Source organism: Phyllostomus discolor, chromosome 1 (assembly GCF_004126475.2).
Source record: "Phyllostomus discolor isolate MPI-MPIP mPhyDis1 chromosome 1, mPhyDis1.pri.v3, whole genome shotgun sequence".
In the NCBI taxonomy this organism is placed as follows: Eukaryota; Metazoa; Chordata; class Mammalia; order Chiroptera; family Phyllostomidae; genus Phyllostomus; species Phyllostomus discolor.
In genome coordinates, this window is record NC_040903.2 from 209,921,016 (window position 1) to 209,940,827 (window position 19,812).

At 58.0% G+C, this 19,812-nt stretch overlaps 1 protein-coding gene across 1 annotated transcript in view; it reads left to right on the top strand.

Annotated features, from left to right (window-relative positions):
* The window catches only part of RIN3 (Ras and Rab interactor 3), a 106,669-nt gene that overhangs the window by 24,593 nt on the left and 62,264 nt on the right, over nt 1-19,812 (top strand). Inside the window, exons 2-3 of the mRNA XM_028507998.2 lie at nt 5,231-5,435; nt 14,481-14,598. Of these exons, the coding sequence (XP_028363799.2) occupies nt 5,283-5,435; nt 14,481-14,598 (271 nt within the window). The 5' untranslated portion in view covers nt 5,231-5,282. The remainder of the gene's footprint in view (nt 1-5,230; nt 5,436-14,480; nt 14,599-19,812) is intronic.

A 19,812-nucleotide genomic window follows, 5' to 3' on the forward strand; every position in this document is an offset into this window, starting at 1 on the left:
TTTAGGGCTAAACGGCTCTGCTGACCCCGAGCAAGACCGAAACCTTCCCACACCCTCAGCGGCTGCTTCTCCAGCTCCTCAACCTTAGAGACCCTCTCCCACCCTCAGATCCTTGTTGCTGCCAAGTCACCACACAGGGCCCCTGCACGAGCCTTTGTCGCTTCTGCACTGGCCCACCCAGGGAGGGAGGAGGGCACTGACAGAGTGGGACCGGTCCTGGGAAGCAGGATCTTAGGGGCCTTGGGCCTCCCCAGTGGTGTAGTCGGGGCAGCCGAGGGCGGCCCGCACGGTGCTCGTCCCTGCGGGGTTCCTGGGACAGTCCCCCCGCTCCCCTTTGCCTCTCCACCAGCACTGGCCGGGTTCCCGGGGTGGTGTGTTTCTGCACCCCACAAAACTGACGTCTTTCTTCATATCGGGCCATGTGGTTCCTGGGCACTTGAACTTGTGGTTTATCTCTGGGGCCAGATGTTATCTTGGGTGTAAGCTGAGCATGACACAGAGGCGTGTGCCTCAGTCACTCTGTCAAATGTCCTAGGTCCTAGAATCAAGGCCACTTGCGGTGAGAGGAAGAGAAGAGGAATTTCAACTAGGAAACAATAGGTAACACTCACTGAGCACGTGTGCTGGGTGAAGTCATTGACCAACATCTAATCGGATTTGCACGTTACTCTGCTATGTGAGGACTTTGAAAACACTTAAACTGAAGCCCAGAGAGGTGAAGGAACTGGCCAGAGACCACACAGCCTAGACTCAAACCCCGGGCTTCTGTTAACGGCAGGCAGGCTTCTTCCAAATGGGTCTTCGAGGATGGGGCGAACTTGAGCCTCAATAATTTCCTATGAAAAAAATTTAAACCTACAGAAAAGTTGAAACAATTTTGCAGGAAACACGCATATACCCACCACTTACCCTTAATGCTTCTGTGTGTTTGCTTTATTACATGTCGGTCTGTCCCTCTGTCCATCCCTGAACCCACCTTATTTTTTTTTTTTTTGCATTCCAAAGGAGGTCTTGGACCCCTCCTAAGTGCGTCAGCATGCACATCACCAACTCTGGTCACGTATGGCGCGTTTTTATTGTTCTGGGGTAAAATTTACTCGGGGTAAAATGTGAAGACACACACCGGCAGTGCTCCGTTTGAGCTTCCTGTGCGGATCCGTACAGAACGTGTTTCCCTGGACCCGGCCTCTTTGACTCGGCGCGGCGTGTCTGAGGGCCACCCACGTGGTTGCATGTGTCCGTGGTTCCCGTCTGTTGCTCCCGTTCCGCCCGGTCTCGCGCCGGCGTCTGCTTGTCCGTGGACGAGCCCCGGACCTGTCTGGGCGGCGAAGACCAGAGCTGCCGAGAACCTTCGTGCACAGGCCCCCCCGGCGGACCCGCGCCGTCGTTTTTCCTCGGGTGCACACCTGGGCGTGGTCTGGCTGGGCCCTAGGGCAGGCGTAGATTCCGGCTTGTGAAAAACGGCCTTTCCCCAGCGCGGTTGCACCAGGTTCCATGCGCACCAGTGATGCACGGGGGTTCTGATCGCTTCCATGCTGCACCTCAGGGTGCTGGCAGGCTCTTTAATTTTAGCCACGCCGGTGGTTGGGATGCGGTATCTCGTTGTGGTTTAAATTTGCATTTCCTTCATGACTAATGGTCTGAGCGCTCCTCCACCTGCTCTGGGGCCGCTTGTATGTCTTCCCTGAGGAACCGCCAACTCTTTGGCCCGTTGTAAAAGTTAACCTGCTCGCTCTCTGTTACATGGATGCTTGGCAGCTGCTTTCCCCCAGCCTGCGGTTTGAGTAGTCACTTTCTGAATGACGTGTTCCGATGGGCACACGTTTAAATTGTGATGTGTTTAATCTAGCCGCCTTTTCTTGTACGGTTTTTACTTTCTGGGTCCAATGCAACAAACCCTTGCCCACCCGCCGGGTAGAGTGGTGGGAGGGGTCGCAGAGAGCCCGAGGGAGCCACGGGTGGGGGCGGGGATGGAGCAGCCGGAGCAGGAGCACCAGGTGGGGAAGTGCAGGTTGTGCCGGGGCGACAGTGGTCAGACAAGGAACACCTGGAGGGTGGCAGTGTCAGAAAAGGAATTCCTTCCATGTCGGGAGCCTGGACTGGATTCTTCAGGCAGTGGGAGCCACTGAGGGCTTTAGAGCAGGAGGGACGTGGTGGTCTCAAAGGAGAGGTGGGCGGCACAGGCCTGGTGATGCTACGGCCTGGGGCAGAGTTTCCCCCTGGTCCCCCTGCCAGTGGCAGTGTGTGCCTCCTCTGCCAGGCAGCTGGGGGGGGGGGGTAGGATATTCAGGTTCCTCTCTGTGGATCCTCAAAGACTCCAGGGACCCAGAAGCCACCCGGTCCCTACCAGGACTTCCTGGGCCCACTTCTTGCCAAAGTCGGGTTGATGTGGGCCAGTAGCTGGGCAGAAGCCCACCAGGGCCCATGGGGTTGGAGCCCCCTCTCCCAGATCCTTGCAAGGACCCCTCCCCTGCCCCGCACTGACCCCGCCTCCTCCCACCTCTGCCCTCGGAGCTCCTGCTGCCTCCCAGGCCTCCTTGCACGTTTCCCAGACGAGACGACTGAAGGCCTTTGCCGGCCCCTGTGTCTGGAACCTCCTCCCCTCGCCAGCTCTCCTCCTCGTCCGACACGCTCTTGGTCACTCTTTGCCCTCGTTCACCGCCGAGCCCTCCCCTAGCTGAGGCGAACGCATCATCCTGTCCTCTGCTCACACCCAGTGCCGGGGACGGCCTCGGGCAGGGGCGGCCCTCAGAAAACACTGAGTGTGAATGAAAGGGAGGCTCCTGCCCCTGCTTTCTCCCAGAGCCTCTTTGTTTGGTCATCGCTTCGGTTGTGCAAGAGACAGTGGGGGCCCTTGTCTCCAAAGCCCCAGTCCCGCTAGGGCCACTCAGCAAATGGAGGGATCTTCTAGGCCCCGCCGTGCCCATTGCACAGATGAGGAAACTGAGGCCCCGGGAGGGACTGGACTTGCCAGGGTCTTAGCTGAGTGGGGGGGCAAGTGGAAATGGGAGCCCAGAGCTCTCCCCCAGCTGCCATTACAGCCCTCACTGGCCCCCGGGGAGGCTCTGGGCCCGCGGAGGAGACTTGAGGATGATCCTAAAGCCTTTTGGTGCAGGAAGATATTTTTGGTTTGGGACAGGGGCGGAGCAACCTAATGGGCCCCAAAGTGCTCATTTTCTGGGTCATTCTGGCCTCTGCCCACAATTGTAACTTCCTTCCCAGAGGAGATGCTGCAGCCACACTTCGGGGCTTGGGAAGCGGTTGCATCCACCTCGGCTGGGCCGCCCCGGCCTTGAGCTCCAAAGGAGACCCACCAGGCCCCAGTTCCACAGCCCGAGTGCATCCGGGGGGCTGCCCGCCTGCCCCCCACCCTCGACCCAGCCCCGTGGTGCCTGCTACTGCCTGGGGCGCCCCTGCTGTCCTGGTGCCCTGGCACCGGCTCTGTGTGGACCCAGAGGGAATCGTTAAGTCCCCGTGTGTGCACAGCATCCACGAGAGGGAGGGCGTCCCGGAGGGTCTGGGGGTGGGGGCTTCAGCGGAGGCATTTTAGCACCAACATCCCCCGCACACCCCCCTACTGGGGTCTCTGCAGAACCCGCCTGCTCAGCACAGCACAGCTCTGCTGGCCGGTCTAATCCAGCACTTCCCAGCCTCCCAGTGCCCCAGAGCCACACCAGAACCCCATCTTCCTCTGTAGGAAATGCCGTTCCTTCCCTACCCAACCCCCGTGTTGTCCTGCCCTCGGACACCCCCCCCACCCCTCCCCATGAAGCGGTTCCACTTTTCTGCACCTTCAGCAGGGCTCATCCCTCCCCCAGGCCTCTCCCTTCAGCACGTGCCGACCCTGATCACGGGTGCCCCTGGGCGACACCCCAGAGACACGGGGCAAAGGAGGGGGACCAGCCCTATCCTGCTGGCTTCATAACAACCCCCTTCTGTCTGATGAAGGTTTTGCCCCTCAGGTGGGATGCACAGAAGGCCCCAGAGCCCCCAACTCAGGACATGCGGCACCGAGATGCCGTCCCTCCTTTTCTGGAATCAGTGCGTGGGGGGGTGCAGTGAGCCTTCCGGGCAGGGTCTCTTCACCTGGACTTCTGCTTTGGTGTTCCTGTTTCTCAGGCCTGTGACTCTCCTCCTTGCCCCATCCTTATTGGCGTGTGGCGGGGCGGGGGGCACGAGGGAGACTTCTGGAAACGCCTGTATCAGCGTTTCTAATACAAATAGAATGCAAGCCTCATACGGCGTAGCTGTTAATTTTCTAGTCGCCACATTTAAAAAGTAAAAAGAAATAGGAGGAATTAATTTTAATAATTTACTTAGCTCGGTGTATCTAAACTATTATCATTTTGAAATGCAATCAGTAGCCACGTGAACTATTATTGGGGAGCTGTATATTCACATTCTTTCTTCACGTCAAGTGTTCCAAATCCTGTGCGCACGTCTCAGTGTGCACCGCCCACTTTTATTTTTTGTAGTTTTAGCAGTCACTGTTTGCACTGAACATTATTTTGTATTAATTTCAAGGGAACACTCCATAAAGCATCCGATTGTCCAATTGGACAATATTTCCACCACTCACCTGGCACCACACATAGGCATTGCAATATTTTTGACTACGTTCCCCGCGCTGTACTTTGTATCCCCGTGTCTGTTTTTGCGACTCCCCATCTGCACTGCTCAACCCCGTCACTTTTCACCCAGTCCCCTCCCCCTCCCCCCAGACCACCCACTTTTAAGAGCTCGGGTCCCACATGTAGCTACAGTATCGGATGCGCGGCTCCCTCTTGATGGGGCGGTGGACGACCGGTACAGACACACGCCGGCATCTGTCTGATTGTGTACGAGAGATGCGTGCAGTTCTCTGTGTGTAAGTTACACTTGCATTAAAAAGGCTTTTAAATGTCCATCTCAGGGTTCTGCTTACTGCCCCTGAGCCCACCCCGGGCTGGGATTAGCTACTTCTGTCCCCCTCTGCTTCTGTTGATACTTATTCCGGTTTTGTGCTACAGCTGGTGATTTCTTTGTGTGTTTAACCCATTTTGTTAGAAGCACTGGAAGGTGAAGAGTTCACTCATGTTTCAGCTCCCCCCGGGGGGGCCGCTGGCTCCCCCGATGTTCAGTGAGCCAGCCCCGCAGCCCCGAACCCCCCCCCCCCCCCCCGCCACACCCGCCGTTCTAAACCTCTCTCTGCAGAGCCGCGGATGGGCTGACCTTGTGACTCTGTTCTCAGTCCTGTTCCAGATGTCGACAAAGGAGCGGAGGAGGGAGAGGAGGAAGACGGCATGGGGCCTTGTCCGCCAGTCACCCAGAAGAACTGCCTTCATCCCCGGGGCATCAGCGTGCTGGAGAAGCTTGTCAAAACGTGCCCAGTGTGGCTGCAGCTGGGACTGGGCCGGGCGGAGGCGGCCAGGATCCTGCACCAGGAGGCAGCCGGGGTGAGTGAGGGCCTGTCTGTCCATCTTGTCGTGGTCAGCGGGGCAGGGGCAGCCACCAGGAGCTGCTGGGGCTCGGGAGCAGGGCACTGGTAGGAGGGCCAAGTTCTGCTTTGGGGAGCAGCTGTCCCCGAGGGAGAGCAGGTGGTATGCGGCGGGGGTGGCTCTCTGGGCACCTGGGCGCCTACAGCACCTGGGCAGGCCTGACACGGGGAGAACTCAGCCAGGGGTCCGGGACCAGAGAGCCTCGGGACAACCAGAAGGACCTGAGAAATCATTTTACACCCCCTACTGACATATGCAAATAAGGGGCTGTGGGATGGGCCCGAGGAGGTTCTGGAGTCAGCTCTGAGGCATCACTTTTCCCACTTTGAAACGCGGCTCAGCGATAGTGCCTTCCTCCCTTCCTCCCGGGAGCATCAGTGTCAGCCTCCGTTGGGGGGGCCGGGGGCGGGGAGTGGATCGTGGGTCAGGACGATGAATCAGAGCTCACGGTCGGAGGGCCACCCCCACCCGACCCCACGCGCGTGCTCTTACTGGCTGCTTCTGTTTTTAAAGAGAAACTGACAGGTAATCTGTTTAATTGTAAAAGCGTGAGGTACAGGTGTCCACTGTGAAAAGAAAATCAAGCTGGACAGAAGTAAAGTAAAAAGGATTCTCTCACAAAGGTGTTTGCCACCGACTGTTTCCAGCGCACCCCCTTCCCGCACGCCTCTTGCCTGTGCTCGTTTCTCTGACGAGGCGGAGGTCACTTCCCGTGAACCAGCCCTTGCGACGGGCACGCATGTTGAGTACCGCTCGGTGTTGTGCAGCCGCCGCCTCTATCTCGTTCGGAGCGTTTCGTCACCCGAGATAAAACCCTTGGCCGTTAAGCAGTCGCTCACGTTCCCCCCCCACCCCCAGGCCCCTGGCCACCCTCCGCCAGGCTGCTCCCAGGAGTCCTTTCCGCCAGAAGAGCGTGGTGCTCCTCTCCGGCCCTTTCCCGTGGACGGCCCCACGTCTGTGGCAGCACGTGCGCACTCGGCCCTTACTTACTGCCTTCCAGGCACGTGTCTGAGTGCGACCCCTGAGTTAGCGCGGTTTATCCTCGCGGCGGCCCTCTGGGGTAGGAGTTACCGTTCTGCCCATTTTACAGATGAAGCGACTGAGACGCAAAGTGGTGTGACCTCCCCCGGGTGACACAGGGATGAGGCCCAAGCTGGACTTTGAACCCAGCAATCTGGGTGCTCCTGTGCTGTATCGTACACACACACACACACACACACACACACACGGAATCCTATCTTCCAACCGCCCGGCGCGTTGCTGTCCTCGCCTTCCGTGTGCCCTGGAGTGCCACCCTGTGTCCAGGACGCATCCGAGCTCATGAATTCATGGGCCTGGGTTGCTCAGTGGACTCATTCTCACCTTGGACTCCATAGAATTCATCGAATCGGCAGTGGTACTTGAAGCTGATGTGGCCTCCAGCCAGGCCCCGGCCTCCCTCGGCCCCAGGATTGGAGCAGATGCGCCTTCCCTCACCTCTGCCCCTGCACCCCACTCTTCCCTGTGAGCTTCCGTGTTTGCAAGCAGAAGCAAAGCCCTGAGATTGGCCAACTTTTACCCCAAGTTGCTCTTCCCATGCTCTCGTTAACCAGCCCAGCGGTTTCTCGCTGGTGGGCGTGCTTGGTGCTCCCGTTCCCAGGCAAGGAAATGCAGGCTCAGAGCCTTGAACCCACTTGCCTGAGGTCACACAGCTGGTGGGGGCAGAGCCTGCATGGTGTGATCTTCAGGGACACCGGGCAGACCCTTGGCTGCATGATGCCACCCCCACAGAACTGTCTCAAATGCCACCAGTGCAATGGCTTCAATGTTCTTAAAGCTACAGACACCATGGGTGGCCCTCAGGCTGTGAGAGCTCGTGGGGTCTCCCAGCATCACCTGTACCCACCCCTCGTGGCTCCAGGGAGACACAGGGCTTCATCGAGTCTGGGGCCAGTGGTCAGGACACTGGACATGCAGCTCCTTTGTCTCAGAGATCTATCTGTGTGACCTTGACCATGTCCACCCCCTTCACCGCTCCCCATCTCCCCAACTCCCTGCAGCCTGATCTGATAAGGTGGGAACGTGCCGGCCCAGTTAGGAATTTTTCGTGTGTGTCCAGAATCAAGGCGATCGAAAAGCCGCCTTTATTCATTCTACACCAAGGGGCACGTTTGTTTGTTTGCCTTACTTTGGGAGTTCTAGAGGAAAGTTGCAAAGACAGTACAGAGGGTTCCCTTGTGCACTCCTCACGTGGCTTCTCCCGTTGTTAACGTCTGACATGACTCCGGCGCCTCTGTCACAGCTCACGAGCCGGTGCCGATGCGTTAGTGCCGACGGAAGCCCTCAGTTGACCCCGATTTCCTTGGCTTGTGCCCCCTGCCCTTCTTCTGTTCCAGGACCCTACGCAGGGCCCCACCTTACCCTTCATCCTCGCGTCTCCTTGTCACCCTGTCACCTGGCCGGGACAGTCTTTCAGGCTTTCTCTGTCTGTGACGGCTTTGACCGTTTTGAGGACTCCCAGGCAGAAACTGTGTAGAACATCCCTCCCTCACTTGGGAGCTGCCGGGGGCTAAACTGGGGTGATCCCCTCACATCACGTCAGGGGTACAGCACAGGATGTGAACCTGGGCTGTGGGTGTTGACCTCGGCCCCTGGCTGAGGTCGTGTGGGTCGTCGGTTGCTCCTCAGTGAGTGCCTCCTCCTCCCGCCCGGGCCGCCTGCCCCCGGAGGTGGTCACTGTGCACAGCCCGCGCTTGGAGGTCACGCTCCGCCCCTTTGATTATCTGCATAAACTATTTGGAATTCTTCTCTATGAGATTTGTCTCTTCTCCCCCTCCCCATTTATTTACTGATTCAGTCATGTACTTAGAGCCATATGGATTCATGGATATTTATTCTATGCTTCGGGTTATGAGCCAACACTGCCTTCACTACTTTATTGCTCAGATTATTCCAGCTGTGGCCGCTGCGAGTCTCTGCGTGGGCTCCGTGTCTCTCTGACACACCCCTGTTGTGTGTGGGCTTTGCTTGTGCGTTGTTGGTTTTCTGGAGTTTTTTCTTACGTTCTGTCACCCCCAGATGCTCCAGGCTCCACTAGTGTTTTCTTGCCCCCGTCCTGGAGCCAGTTCTCCAAGGAGCCTTCATTCCTTTCATCGCAGAACTGTCTTCGAAACTGGGGTCAGGAGGCTGTGTGTTTTCACTGCTGCTGGAGCGCCAGGAGGTGGTGTTTAATGAAAGAACCTTCTTACAAAGTTGCTTTCTGTGGTGGAGGTGTGGCCTCCAGAGCTGCGGGAAGCTGAGCTGGACTGGCCCCGTGGGACATGCAAGGCGCCCCCCCACCCCAACCCCCAGGGCTGAGTCCAGAAGGCCCCTCCCACTCCGTGCTTGTCGGGTGAAGGCGTCCCTGAAGCCCCTCTGCTGCCCCTTCGGGGGGCCGGGGCCGGGGCCGAGTGCACGGCTGGCAGCGACTGCAGGTCTGCCCTGAGCCAGGCACCGTCTGGTCCTGCCTGCAGCCCTGCAGAACTGGAGGCCGGCTCTCTGCTTCCTAAGTGAGGAAACACAGCTCTGAGGGTTAGGAGCCTCCCCTGAGTAACAGAGCCAGATACTAAGTGACTGCCTTCAAACGTTTAAAAAAAAAAACCCACACACCCTGCCTCAGCCCCAGCCTCAGCCCCAGCCTCAGCCCCAGCCCCAGCAATGCCAGTTTCTTTGGTTCAGAAGGGGGCTCAGGCATCAGTGTGCTTTCAAAGCTCCCCCCAGTGATTCTGTCCTGCAGCCAGGACTGAGAAGCTGCACTCCGTGCCAAGGGACAACTTCGTGAGAAGTGACGGGCCACCTGTGTCCAGAGAGGGCTCCGGCCACGGGAGCGCCCACCCCTCACAGGTGAGGCAGCCCCTGCTTGTGGCCCCTGGGAAGAACCGGCCACTTCGGTTCCTGCCCCCATGGGCACGACTGGAAATTCTCCCCAGGCAACTGCAAAACAGTCCGGAGATAACAAGCGCGGAAAAGCAGACAGCTCTGGGTTGTCCGGGCCAAAATGGACAGTACAGACAAAACCATCACAGGGTATTGGGTGTCGGGGTTTTGTATATTCGTCTGTGGAGGAGGCGGGGGGCGTGGCAGCCACGGACCGCTCTCCTGGGGCATCTCCTCTGCCAGCTGTTCCTGAAGTCAGCCGTCACCTCCAAACCCCCACCCCCCCGGTGAGGGGGGGGGGCAGACGGGCTGCTTCCGTGACCCGCTGCCCCAGCCTGCCGCATCGCAGGCCTGTACCCACGGCGCTGACCCTCGTGCAGGCCTCTCGGGATCTGGAAAAGACCCCAGGCCGTGGGTGCTGGGGCAGAATCTTCCAGAAGGAAGGAGTCCTGGGGCTGTCAGCCCCCATCCCTCACCGGACTGGAAAAGCCAGCTCAGAGAGGGGAAGTGACTTACAAAGGACACCAAGTGCTCTGACCGCTGCCTCTGACCGCTGCTGTTTTCGGGGTGGGGGTGGGACCCTCGGCATGGGCACGCCGCCTGTCGGGGTATACGGTTGGGGGAAAGGGCTTCCCCTGCTTTCTGGGGGTCCCTCATCCAGGGCGTCGGGAGCGCTGGCACAGGGGAGCGGGGGCAGAGGGAGCGGCTGACTCAGACAGCGGCGCTTGTCCCTGGGGAGGAGAGAGGCTGCGCGAGGACACGGGGCTCAGCAGGGCCTGCAGGTGGCCTGGTTCCCTGGCAAGGCTTGAGGGAGCAGTGGCGGAGGGAGGGCCCCACGGCCGGCGTGATTGTGGGCTGCCCCACTCGTGACAATCCTGGGCAGCCTCAGGCGAGTGTCCTAGGAGTAGGCAAGGCAGGCCCCGGTGCCCAGACTTGTCCCCGCACGGCCCCCCCCCCCCTGCTCCCCTGGAGCTCATCTTTCTGCTCAAGGCCGAGGCCTGCAGTCTGCAGCCGGCTAATGAGGATGCTTTTCCTTGTCCCTGGGCCCCTGCTGCGGCAGCTCTGGATCCCGGGGCAATCCATGAACAGCGGAGGGTAGCAAGGCTGCCTCTGCGTGTAGGGGCTCTGTGCCTTTTGACCTCAGGGCTCTGAGGCAGGTAGGGGGCAGGGGGAAGGGGGGCCCACATTTGGGGTGCCTTCACACAGCGGGCACTCTGCAGGACTCACCTGTGCAGCTCTTGCAATAGTACTTGGAGGTACGGGGTCAGCCGGGAATGCTCTGGGCTTCAAGGAACAACAGGCCCAGCCTGTGAGCTTCCCATAAGGCCTGAAAAGAAATGCAAACTGGGACAGACTGTGACGACGGTCCCCTAGCTGGGAGCCGCTGCCCGGGGGCTCCTGCGGTCCTTCTCTTTCTCTGGAACACGAGGCCAGAGAGCAGGGCCAGTGTCTCGGCAAAGCAGAGAAATCCAGAAAGCTCTGTGCTGAGCAGGAGAGAGCTGATCAGACGGCAGGGCGGCATCGAGGGAGGTCCCGAGAGAGGCTGGCGCCCCGATTTGTCATTTCGGTCACCCTGGGGGGGGGGGGGGCGACCGGTGAGCTGTCCCAATAGTGGAAGGGGGGAGGTGACGGTCGGTGGAGTGAGGAACACAGGCTGCCCTGTGGCCCCGGCCCTGGGCCAGGCGCCCCTTCCCTCTCCCTCTGACGGACACATGCCACAGGAGGTCTGCCCCTACTGCAGCCGTCCTTGTTGCCTTCTGTCTCCCACTCTCGGGTTTTGTTTGGAAAACCCTGGCTGTGGCGGTTGTGCTCCTGGGCCACGGCCCTCAGCTGAGAAACACTGTCTTCCCTGGGCAGGCGCTGCTGCACTAGGGGCCCGGGCCCGGGCCCCTCCCCGCACCACGTGCCCTGCAAGGGTGATGGGGGGCACTGACCCTGCACAAGCAGAAACCCGCAGTTTGGTTCCTGCTCAGGGTGGTGCCGTCCTCAGCTCCACCCCCAGGCTCGGGGTCAAGGGTCCAAGTTTGTCGTCAGCCTTCCCAGGAGCACTGCCCGCTCTGGCGCGGACCCCCCCCCCCCCCCGTGGCCTGTCCCCGGAGTTCACTCAGTTCCACACTCAGTGCCACACTCAGCCACACTCAGCCACACTCACAGTCTCACACACTCACTCACTCTTCTGCCGAGAGTTCTCCGACACCCACGGGGCGTCCCGCAGCTCAGGTGAGCGCTGACACTGCCTCTGCCGCCCGCCCGTGAGCACGGACCAGGTGAGTGGACAGGGCCCCCGATGAGACCACCCTGGTGCAGATGCCAGACGTCGGTGGGTCCCCACGCCACCCACACTGCTGTCTGGCGTGGCGACAGGCATGACCCCTCCTCAGGTTTGAGAACTCACTAGAACGCCTCAGGGGACTCACTGAAAAGCCTGTGCTTGCGAGGAGCATTGTATTATGAAGGATACAACTCAAGAGCAGCTGAGTGAAAGACCCGGGTGGGGGCGAGGTCGGCAGTGGGGGGGGCATGCACGCTCCCGCCCCTCTCCACCCTCGTGGGGTCTGGGCACACACCAGTGCGCCACCACCAACCGGGGCTCCCCGAGCCGCGAGATCCAGAATTTCATAAAGTTTTCTTTGCGAGAGTGATCGAGTCATCGCCCACACCGACACGCTCCAACTCACTCCCAGTTCCTCTCCCCTCGCCGGAGGTCAGGGGTGGGGCCGCCAGTCCCACCCACACCCCCCCCCTTGGAAACTAAGGGCCCACCCGGAGTCACCTGTTGGCGTAAACTCAGGTGTGGTCACTAGGGGCTATTTTGTGAATAACAAAAGACATTCTTATCTCTCAGGAAATTCCAGGGATTTTTGAAGCTTTGACAGGAAAGTGGGACAAAGGCCAGATATGCTTTTTCACTCACCAGGCACTCATTCTCTCTCTCTCTCTCTCTCTCTCACACACACACACACACACACACACACAGGCACACTCCCTCCCACTGCCCATCCCCGCCGGCCTGGCGCACAGGAGTGACCTCTTCTTTTTTTTGAAAGGAGACGCGCTCCAGGGGTCCGTGCAGGTTCAGAGGGCCGCCTCAGTGCAGTGAGGCTGCAGCCCAGAGCAAGGCGAGGCTGTGCTGGGGGGCCCAGGTGTGGTCTCAGAGCCGAGGGTGGCAGCATCTGGAGGGGAGCGCCCTCCTGCCGGGTCCTGCCATGTCCCCGAGGGAGGGCTGCTGTCCAGGGTGGGCGCCTCAGCAGGTGGCATCTCGCCTGCCTCTCATCTCTGCCCCCGGAAGCCTCCTCGTCTCCCCCTCTGTCCACTCCGAGTTCTCATGCTCTCTCCACCTCTGGGAGAGGGGCTGGTAAACTCATTTCCTCTCCATTCAATGACTAATGGACTCATTGTGTCCCTGCTTCCGAGGGGACATGTACCGTCACATCACGGGGGAGCAGAACCTTAAGCTGCAAAACCTTGAGCCAAGGGACCACCTGGGCTGGGTGGAGGGTGGTGGAGGGTTGTGGATCGAGAGTCTCAGGGCCTGAGCTCAGATCCCAGGCCAGCCCTCACCGACCTTGGCATTGCTTACCTCTCTGTTTCCTTCTCTCTGAAACGGGGGTAGTGCTGGCACCCGCCCCCCACCCCCCATAGCTCCAACAGGAGAATGAAGTAAAGATCGCAGAACCTAGGGAACTGGTGTCAGGGCTTGGGGCAGACCAGGGAGGGAGGCGGTACGTGTTAGCTATTACTACCCACAATAAGGATGTTATTGTAACGTCCCACCCACAATTGTAACAACAACCTCGTGTGAACAACAAAGAGATGTGATAAGAATGATAGCAGCAATAACAATGGCAGAGAATTTGGAGCATCACCAGAGGCGATAGGACAGTGTGTGTCTCGGGTGGAGGGGAGGGGGACACGGTGACCAAGTCCTTTCTCAGGAAGGGGAGGAGTGAGCCTTCCTTGGCTGAGGGATGCCCTGTCCCGGCTCCCCAGGGAAATCTGTGCCCCTGGAGGCTGGGGCAATCCGGAAGGTGTCTGTCATCCCCTGAAGGGGGGCTGAGCTTTGGTGGGGCCCTTGGAGTCTAAATGGGGCGTTTTAACAGCACAGAGTTCGTGCATGAAGCAGAGACCCCTCCCCACGATGGCCGTGGCAAGCACAGTGAGCGGAAGGCAGGAGAAGCAGAAGTGGGGGGGGGGGTCTGTAAATACGAGGCTCTGGTTTAGATTCAGGCAATGCCTCGTCCCTAGAGCAGGGATGCATCCTCAGGGCCGAGGGGACAGGTCCCCCTCCTGCCCCAGTGAGGGGCCAGGGAGCGTGGAGGGCTCCAGCAGGGACCCCAGTGTCTGGGGCCGAGTCCCAGCCCTGCCCCTTACAGCTGTCCTGGGAGCCAGGCCCATACGGGTCCTTCCTCAGTCATCGCACCAGGATCAGAGAGGGTGCCTCCACCGCGTCTCCCATGCGTGACGTGGGGGTAACAACCCGCCTCGTGTCAGAGGTCATTGATAGGAAGAGGCAAGAGAATATATGCAAAGTGTGTATGCCAGTTCCTGCCACAGAGAAAGCGCTATGTTAATTATCAGCTATTTTTGTTTCTGTGGGGGAAGGTGTTGTGAATTGACTAATGTCTGTGACCGCTTCCATCAGCCTCCCCAGAGGGTCCGCGCTGCGTGAGGAGGTGGTCACGAGGTGAGATGCACCCTCAGTTCCCGAGCCTTAGAACTTCTCTACCTGTGGACCCGGGACCCCCACCCATTCCAGCATCAGCTGATTCTGGGCCCCTGCTCCCCCCGCTGAACTAGCATCTCCAAGGTGGGACCCAGGAATCTGCTTTTTAAATACCCCCTGCCTGACTCTGTCTGCAACACAGACGCATCTGAGTCAACCTCCTCTGTGAGCAAATGAGACTCGGGAGCCGGCGGGGGGGGGGGGGGGGGGGGGGCGCTGGGTGACGCGTGGCTCTCAGGGCAGAACCCCATGTTCTCCTGAGGGATGCCTAGCTGCCACCCTGCCTCCTCATTTCTGGAATATTCCAGATGACCTCCATCTCTCTGTTGTCCCGCTAATGTCCACCCAAGTCTTTGATTCACAGAGCCCTCCTCCTTCTGTCGCAGGCATTCCTGGTCCGCCGGGACAGCAGCTCGAAGCCCCTGGTGCTCTGTGTCCATTTCCCTTCGCTGAACGAGGGCTCGTCCGAGGTGCTCGAATACACCATCAAAGAAGAAAAATCGAGTAAGTACCATCCTTCCGCTCTGGCCTGGGACCACACGGCAGCGGCAGCAGCAGCAGCTGCGCTGCACCCCGTAACCACAGACAGATACTCCCACCGGCCGGAGGGGTTAGAGTTCGAGGAGGGGGAGTGTGGGGGAAGCTCTCAGTGCCCTGAGCTGTTTGGCCAGCTTTTGTTTTGAACTCGGTTCTAAAACACAGAGTGAATGTCAGTTTCTGCTCACCCCAGCCACTGCTTGTCACCCACGTCACTGCCTCTGCCTCCTCCTGGCTGGCTGCCGGGAGGGAGGTGTCCTCCCGTGGGCTCAGGCTGGAGACAGGGAAGACACGGAGAAGTGTCTGGGCCCCTGGATCCTAGTGACAGCTCAGCACACACGCAAACCATGACCTTGGGCAAGTCATTGAACTTCTCCCAGCCTCTGTTTTCTCAGCTGTCACATGGACGCAGTGGTCGCTGCCTGCCTGTATCGGAGGACCTTTGTGAGGGTCCCAGGGGCAAGCGCTTTGAAAGACAAAAATCCTGGTGCACGGGGCTGCCAGGAGCAGGTGTTTCTGCCTGGCCTTCTGGAGAAGTGTTTTTGGAACACTTCTGGGTTTCTGCCTGGCCTTCTGGAATAAATCTCTACCATTTACTTCTAGCCAAAGTCTCCAGACTCCTCGTTTCCTCGATGGGGAAACGTTTGGAGACCCCTGATCCGGGGTGGGCTCGTACTGATACACAGTAAAGGGGCGTGGGCTTCCCCCACCTCTCGGGGGCCAGGCCATGAGTTAAGGCCCCGAAAGCCTGTTCCTGAAGAATATTCCAGGTACCAGCTCAGACCCTCTTCCGAGTGGGTCCAGGGTGCGTGGGAAGCTTTTTGCTCTTGGTTAGCCTCAGAGTGAAAGCAGTTAAAGAAAGTGAAATAGTTACTGAGTATTCTATAAAGTATTGTAAGCATATTTATATGAATTATATAGTATATGCTTAAACCACTTATATTTACATAATTAAATATTACACAACTATTTTAAATATGTATTAAATATTTTAGAATGCTTGTTTCTTGAGAGACCCTCATGCCCGACACTGGGAACATGCCAGGATGAGTAAGATGGAGCCCTGGCCTCGAGGGCCTCCTGTTCTAACTGGAGGTGGGGAGGCGTGGCAGGTGGGAAAACCAGACCCCCGCACGTGCTGTGCAGTGTGACAGGTGTGACTGCGAAGGGACCCCGGCCAAGGGGTGCAGAAGATACAGGTGGCGCGTGAACTCGTGAAGAGTCTGGAGACTTTGGCTAGAAGTAAACGGTAGAGATTTATTCCAGAGGCCAGGCAGAAACCCAGAAGTGTTCCAGAAAAAAGGAGGAAAAGTTCAGAGTTCATATCATCTCCAGTGCATTCTTGGGAATGACCAGTCCTGCACTCTCAGCCCTGGGACGGCCCAGGACGATTACCAGTCCGGTGCCCTGGAGGGCGGGCGGTCAGGATCACTGACGTTGGTGGACAGGGACGGGAGGTGGTCTGGCTGGATTCGGGAGCCCTTCAGGCGACAGTCAGAAGGTTATCTGGAGATCTGGTATGCGCCCAGAGGCACATCCAGGCACTGACGTGGGAACAGAAAGCTCAAAGAATTTAAGTTCTCGGGCTAGTGAGAAGCACAGAATCACTTCCTCATGCCTCAGCCTCCTGGATTTTAGTGATTTAGCCGCTTGACCCTAGGGACTGGTGGGGAGGGTCCCGAGTGGGTGTCAGAGAGGAGGGCGCACAGGTTAGGCCCCGAAGGTGAGTGTTTTAGTTAGCGGGGGATTTTCCAGCTTGGGAGGTGGAGGAGACACCGAAAGGGGGAGGCTGCTTCCTGTACTTGCCCCTAAGGGGTCCTTTCTGGGGAGACCCGGACTCACGGAGGATGGGTGAAACGGGACGCACTCACTCGTGCGTTCAGCAGATGGTTGTCAAGTGTCGGCTCTGTGTCAGGCATCAGGCACTGTGCTACCATTGGGGACACAGCAGGGAACAAAAGCAGGTCCCTCGTCTGGGAGCGTCCGTTTGGGGGAAGGATGGGGACAATGAGCGAATGATGGGGGCGGGGACTGTCAGAAGGAGAATCGGGCCCCCAGAAGTGGGAGCATTTTCCAGCTGCAACAACGCCAAAAAGTGTAATGGCTTAAACCCAGAAGAGGCTGGGTTCCGGCCCACGCCAAGATTCTTTGCCCGTGGGTAAGGCTCGGGGGCACATTGAGCACACAATTTCCACTTTCCCACGGTTGACTCCACACCAATCGGCTGGAAGGGGAAACAGCGCGGAGGAGGAGGCTGCTCGTGGGCAGATCTCTCGGAGGCCTGCAAGTGGGTGTGTCACCTGTGCTTGGATGCCATTGGCTGGCATTCAGTCACATGATCACACCCCGCCGCCAGGGTGACTGGGAAATGTGGTCCAGATGTGTGTCCAGACAGATGCAGAAGGTCTGGATTTTGGTGAACTGCTAGAAGTCTAAGGTGATAGAGTGTGTCGAGTCGCTAGTGCATACAGCAAACTTTAATGACCCTTGTCCCTTGTCCCTGAGTGTCCAGCAGGAAAGAAAGAGTAGGTACCTCAAAGAAGCGGGAAACAGCGGTCTAGTTTTCCCAGAACGAATATTTAGCGCCCTCTACTGACTGCAGAAGGGGTGACGTTGTTTAGGGCGCCTACTGCTTTCCACGAGCCCCTCTCAGAGGCTATCAGCAGGGGCCTCTGGGCTGCAGAGGCATCAGCCCATCTGCCTATGGACTTGTGCAGTCCTGCCTCTTAATGAGAGTCACCAGGCTTTGGGGACTTGCCTGCCCAGGCACTAGTTAGCTTCGATCCTTTAGAAACCCAAGAGCCAAATGTGGTCTTAAGTTTTAGCACGACACCAGGAAAGCAGCTGAAAGTGGGGAGTAGTGATGTGCTGGGCCTGTTGCAGGTCGACAGGAGCTCCAGAAGTGCAGGGAGGGAGTCCTGTCCAAGGTCAGGCTGATCGGGAAGGCTTCCTGGAGGAAGAGGGAATCGGGCTGGATGGATGGAATGTCTGGAAGTTCTGCTTTTCCCCTTTGCCTTGTGCTTCTTTCCCCACCTTCTGCCCAGCCTCCAGGGCCTCACCTCTCGGTGTCTCCAACCCAGTTACACCCCCCGCTGCCCCTGGCTCGTGGAACTGGGTCAGAAAACGGCCCCAGGCAGGCACCAGTGGAACAAGGACACCAAGCCTGGCCGCATGTCTCCCTTCGGATTAGGAGATCCAGGGGCAAACCCAGGCACTTGGGGATAGAAGCAGCTCACTTCTCTGGGTTTGTGGCTTCCCAGCACTATGTGGTAGAATCTCATGTTCCGTTTTTTTTATTTAAACTTTTAAAATTCAGCACCCAGCTTTGCTGAAAAGACCATCAAAACCCAAATCCTTTATGTCACATAACTCTTCTAGTCATGATTCCTGCCCATTCACTGTAACAACACAGAGGTTGTCTGTAAGTTCGTATGGGTTTTATATTGCTCTTTTTTTGTATTGCTTCACTGCTCCGCACACCTCTGACCCCAGAGGTCTGCCTCCATGGCGACCCAGGCAATACCAAGAGAGGTGTCTTTGCCATAATGACTCACTGGGCCATCTTTTTCCCTGTCTTCCTGTGCAGTCCTTTCCCCCTTAGCATCACAGTGGAGCACAGAATACAGAAACCGCACAGCCCCTGTGTTGGAACCCCAGCACTGCCTTTTACTACCTGTGTGACCATGACCTTGGGCCCCGGGGTCCTCCAATGGGAATGATAATGGTGCCTCCCTTAGAGGCAGCTGGAAGGAGTTAGTGTGTCTAAAGCACTTGGGACAGGGAGCTCCTTTCTGCTTGCTGGGTGGGATGCTGCCCAATTCATGGATAGCTCAGTAAAGCCAGTTAGGTCTTTAAAAAAAGATAATGCAGTGCTGAGGATAGTACCCAGAGAACAAGGGAAGGTTAGAACAGTGTTGCCGTTGTTTTGTTGTTGATCTTTCTGCAGGACTCAGCCCAAGGGAGAAGGGAATGAGTCTGCGCACGAGGTTCCACGGCTCTGGGTAAATCCCAGCTGAGTATGTGGGGGCCGGCCTTTGGGTCCCTCTTGGGAAGAAGGGGCCACCAACCTCCCCAGTCCTCCTGGAGCTGTGGTGGCTGCAGCGGCGGGTGGCCTGAGGAGGAAGTGGGCAAGAGTGAGGCTCAGGGCCTGGAACGAGGGGCCTTTTGGTGGGGTTCCCCGTGCAGAGCTGAAGCCAAGGAAAGAGACACGGGGATCCCCCAGAAGTGGGTGGTCAGCCTTGTCTGTGGCCCCGCTCTGCTTGCTTTGAACGAGAAAGACTCCCCAGCACCAGCTCTGTGCGTCTCTGTGCCTGAGCTGCCCTCTAGTTCCTCATTCAGTTCCCTTTGCAAACCCCTCAGGCTACTTTTGCCACCGTAACATCCCTAAACCACCATGGACTGCACACAGGGTGTGTATGTAATGCTTTGCACACAAAGTATTGCACACGAAGTAACACGAGTGTATTTTTCACCCATGTTACCTGTCAGCTGAGGCTCTCTATGAAAGCATCTTCGTTCTGCAGTTGAGGCTGAGAGAGCAGCACTACGGATGGGGAGGGGCAGAGGGGGAGGAGACAGACGGCAGAACTCCACGATGGCTCTCCGAGAGTTTACTCAGAGGTGGCGGGTGTCTTGTCCCGTTACATCTCATTGGCCAAAACAGGTCACATGACCAGGCCAGACACCAGTGGGGTGGGAAGGATTATCTCCCACCAGCGTGTGACCAGCAAGGGGGGTGGGTCATGATTATTTCGAGCGAGTATTACCTTCTGCACATCCCCAGTTCTCCCCTGGGCTGCCACAAGACTTTGCGGTACATGAGTCACCACTTAGCTTCACAGGGACCCTCAGAGACCGGCTGTGTGTATGGGGAGGGGGAGGGGAGGGGCAACCAGCAGAACAGACGTAACTCTACTAATCACGGTCGTGTCCATGCAGGAATTGGGGCAGGGGACACAGTGGATGCAGGAGCGGGACACGGGATGGGTGGTGGCTTTGAGACCACAGCCCCGCCCCTTTATGACTGCAGCTAACCACTTGGCCAGGGGACATGAGTCCTTTGTCATCAATCTGCATCCTTGAAGATGGTGACAATGATATGTTCATGTGACAGCATTTTTCTGTTGGCTGCTCAGTAAAGAAAACCAGTTGGTCCCTGTCTCTACAGGGGAATTCAGGGGA